Source organism: Lolium rigidum, chromosome 7 (genome assembly GCF_022539505.1).
Source record: "Lolium rigidum isolate FL_2022 chromosome 7, APGP_CSIRO_Lrig_0.1, whole genome shotgun sequence".
Taxonomy (NCBI): Eukaryota; Viridiplantae; Streptophyta; class Magnoliopsida; order Poales; family Poaceae; genus Lolium; species Lolium rigidum.
The window spans coordinates 118,080,031-118,084,049 of NC_061514.1; the positions used below are offsets into that span (position 1 = coordinate 118,080,031).

Genomic DNA, 4,019 nt, shown 5'->3' on the forward strand with positions numbered 1-4,019 from the left:
GGCGCAGATCGCACCCGTAGACACAAATTCGAAGCCAACCATGAGGATCTTGTAATTTTGCGGGAGAGGAGAGAGACTGACCTCACTAACATGGCTAGGGTAATTGGAGGCACATATGACGGCGAGGTGGATATGGAGCTTTTTTTTTTGAACTCAGGTGAATATAGAGTCTTTCTAAACATTTTACAAGGAACATAGGTTGAATCAATTAGATGCATGGAAAATTTTAATAATGGCATAGGTGGGCCACCACACATTTAGGCAGCGGAAGCAAAGCTATTTTTTGCACAACGTACCCTATTGTTTTTTTTTTTTTTTTTGCGATTTGTAAATTCTTCTCCGTGACAGCTAGGAAGATAGAGACCTCCACTGGGACGTTTTAAATCTAGCATATCCAGTTACCAAAAAAAGAAGCACACACTTCGTTTTAATAGACTCAGTTATTTCCAAAGTACAAGACGTGACATACGCAATAGTATAAATTGTGTCAAACCGGTTAGGTGACTGATAATTGTTTTGTTAAATCTGAACCATAAGTTTGAGACCTAACTTTCACGATTTTTAGATGATGCGGACCAACATGGTGCAGCTATTTTAGACCTCCGTATTTTGCTTTTAGAATATAAATAGGTTAAGAAGAGGATATGGTGACTAGATCGGGCAGATGTTATTAATTCAGATGGCGTACAGAGAAACATCACACACATGCAGTTGGGTATATGGAGGAACCGAAAACGAGTTGCAACAGATTGGCACGCACTGACGCACACATCGAGCAGAGACAAATTAGTGAGTAGAAGCTGGTATATTGGTGAGTACCAGCACATAGTACTCCTATAAAACCACGTTTTCTTAATTGTCAATGGCTACATTGAGGGCCTAATTTAGTTGTTTCACACCGGAATTCCATTTTCTCGGGTACTTGCCCTGAGCAAAATAGAAGTTTAGATGTGGACGTTTATCATACACGCTCGCACTTAACACGGCTTAAGAGTACACCGTTGCCATTAATAGAAAAATGGAGATTAATAAAGAGCTTAGGCTCATGGGGGTAAAAAAGAAGGGACGAAAAAAATGGTGGGCTCAATTCCTACTCCATTTTAGGGAATTTTGGCGTGCCTCGATCTTTCACATGTTAGTGGTGAAGCATATATATCAAGAGCATGACCGACGCTAATTGCGTGCTATTTTCGTTTCTTCGCTCGCGTATCCGTCTTACAATAGGAAATTTTCAAGTGCATCACATTTACAAATAATGAAAGCAAAGTAGAAGTTTGGAAGTGGACGTTTATCATACACCGATACACGCTCGCACGTAACACGGTTTAAGAGTAAACTGTTGCCATTAATAGGAAAATGGAGATTAGTAAAGAGCTTAGGCTCACCTTGAAAAATAGAAGGGACGAAAAAATGGTGGACTCTGTTTCTACTTCACTTTAGGGAACTTTGCGTGTCTTTTTCACATGTTAGTGGTGAAGCATATATATCAAGACTCAAGAGCATGACCAACGACAATTTCGTGATATTCTTGTTTCTTCGCTCGCGTATCCGTCTTACCATCGGAATTTTCAAGCGCATCACGTTTACAAATAATAAAAGCAAAGTAGAAGTTTGGAAGTGGACGTGTATGATACACACTCGCACGTAACACGGCTTAAGAGTACACTGTTGCCATTGATAGGAAAATGGTGATTTCCATGCAAAAAAAAAAAAAAGGAAAATGGTGATTGGTATAGAGCTTATCCGGAGAAAAATAGAAGGGACGAAAAAAAATTGCGGAGTCTGTTTCTACTTACTATATAAATCGGGTACCAGTTGATGTTATTGAGATTCAGATGCCTACTACGATACATCACACGCGGCTGGGTATGGACGAATTACTCGAAAACGACTAGCAACAGAAAGGCACACACACTGTGACGCACACACCGAGCACAGAGACAAACTGGTAGCTTGGCATATTATCGTTCTGGAGCTGGAAGGTGACGATGGATAGATGGATCGATGGGCGGCGCACGTTAACGAGTCATCCCCGGGTTGATGTGAGGCGCGACGGTGGGAGCGCCCTTCCCCATCCTCACCATGTTGGCGTGCCACCCTGCATACCAAGAACAGATACGGTACATAGCTGGTCAGCACGCCGCCGCCGCCGGCGAAAACAGTCGAACGGAGGAAGGAAGACGTACCGATGGACATGTCGAAGCCGCGGTGCTGGAGCTCGCGGTACTCCTGGCAGAGCGCGCATGGCTCGCAGAACCAGTGGACGCAGCAGTCGGGGCAGGGCTTCTCCTTGAGGCCGTATTGGGCGCGCAGTCTGGAGCGGTAGCAGCAAGAGTAGAGGGGGCTCAACCCGATCAGCGTGGCCAGCGCCAGGTACAGCGTCCCGCTCACACAGCACGCTGGGCACCATGCATGGAGAGGATTCATGAATTAACAGAGAGATCCACATGAAAACAAACAAACAGGGGCAAGCAAGGTGATTAACCGGTGACTCACATGTGGCTCCCTGGTCGGCGATCTCGGCGATCCTCCCGAAGGCCACGCACGGGCAGAAGAAGGTCAGGCAGCCTGCAAGCACAAGATTAACACACATGCCGGTAAGTTCACAGCCGCGTGCTGTAGTCGAAGCGGAGAGGCTGGCCGGAAAGGTCTTACAGCTGCCGGCGTCGTCGAAGCAGCCGCAGAGGCCGGTGGTCCACGAGTCGCTGTTGAGGCTCGACATGGGGATGGAGATGGAGATGGACGGGGCTGCTGCCTGCTGGTGCACGAGGAGTGTGAGCGGCTGCGTGTGCGGTGGGACGCGTATATAAGGGCGGGGTCGGGCTACTGGCCTGTTGTCCACGCGCCGTGTTGGCCGCCCAAAAAACAAGTGTTACCTGTCAGTCACACTGACCACTTGGCCGAGTACGAGGTTGTATGTGCTGTCGTCCCCTTCCTCCTGCGCACAGAATGCTTGCATGTCATTAACACACCAATTCCAACAACATTAGCCATTTTCCTTTTCAAACAAAAAGAAAAACACGGAGATTCAATTCGGCTCCCGGGTGCGTATGCTCCCTATACCAAAAAATTATATTTCGAGTTGTCAATTTTTTTGATAAAAACTTTTACATGTACATCTCCATAATATATGTGCATTCGTCAAGTTTCACGAAAAATCAATTTTTTTTGTGGTCTATGTAAAAAAGAGAAAATTTATCTTGTAAAAAACATTATTTTTAGGACTGAGTTTCTCTTTATTACACACGTCACATGACAAGTTTATTTTTTATGAAACAACTTTGTGAGCGCGTAGCACGTGAATATGTACGTGCGCATTTTTTGTTTCAATTTTTTTGAAATTTAAAATATGTGTAAAATGAAATTCAAAATAGAGGGAGCATATGCTCCCATGTTTCAAAACACCACTCCCAAGAAAACACACCAATTCCAACACCAACCACGGTAAGAACATACACGATCACTTGGCAGCACTATCCCCAGAGGCCGCTGGTCCACGAGTTTGCTGCCGTCAGAGCGCTTGGCAGTTTCGGCACCCTGGTGTCTTCGCTTCGCTGATGGATCCCGTCCATAGCAAGCTACTCGCTACTGTACATCGCTGTTATGTCGCGCTACACCTACGTCTTCGTCGTTATTAGATGTTACGTCGTACCGTGTGAACCACAGCGTCCGGCCCTAGCTTTCCCCACTACAGCCACGACTGTCATTTATACGGAACGTGCCAACAAGTGAAAAATGAGAAAATTGACCCAAACTTGAAAACTCAGTAAGAAACTAACCGGCTCCGGAAAAAATTACATTCTAAGGGTGTCTTTGGTTCGGGCCACCAAGTGAAACGTAATGAAACGGTTCCGCGCCAATCATTTGTTCTTGTGTTTCGTTGAAAGGTGGAATGGAATGGAGTGGTTCTCGCAAATGGAATATTTCTCCTATATCCGTAATGCACCATTTCACTAAATCGGCGGAATATGCACTTCCACTTGCTAACTGCACCGCAAATCTCGCTATTATACGTGGAC

The 4,019-nt window shown here is 45.4% G+C and overlaps 1 protein-coding gene across 1 annotated transcript; it reads right to left on the bottom strand.

The window, feature by feature from the left end:
• Positions 1-2,018: 2,018 nt before the first annotated feature.
• On the bottom strand, positions 2,019-2,722 carry LOC124671892 (cell number regulator 2-like). Its single transcript, XM_047208212.1, has 4 exons — positions 2,656-2,722; positions 2,497-2,568; positions 2,187-2,399; positions 2,019-2,098 (listed from the first exon to the last, which is right to left on the bottom strand). Exons 1-4 carry the CDS (start codon positions 2,720-2,722, stop codon positions 2,019-2,021), a joined length of 432 nt encoding a protein of 143 aa, XP_047064168.1.
• Between the last annotated feature and the right edge of the window lie 1,297 nt (positions 2,723-4,019).

Bases quoted from the DNA above. Each gene is read 5' to 3' on its own strand.
- LOC124671892 (XM_047208212.1), bottom strand. From the start codon at position 2,722: ATGTCGAGCCTCAACAGCGACTCGTGGACCACCGGCCTCTGCGGCTGC. The intron at 2,569-2,655 runs GTAAGACCTTTC...TTGTGCTTGCAG, and splicing joins CTTCGACGACGCCGGCAGCT to GCTGCCTGACCTTCTTCTGC. The intron at 2,400-2,496 runs GTGAGTCACCGG...CATGGTGCCCAG, and splicing joins CGCCGACCAGGGAGCCACAT to CGTGCTGTGTGAGCGGGACG.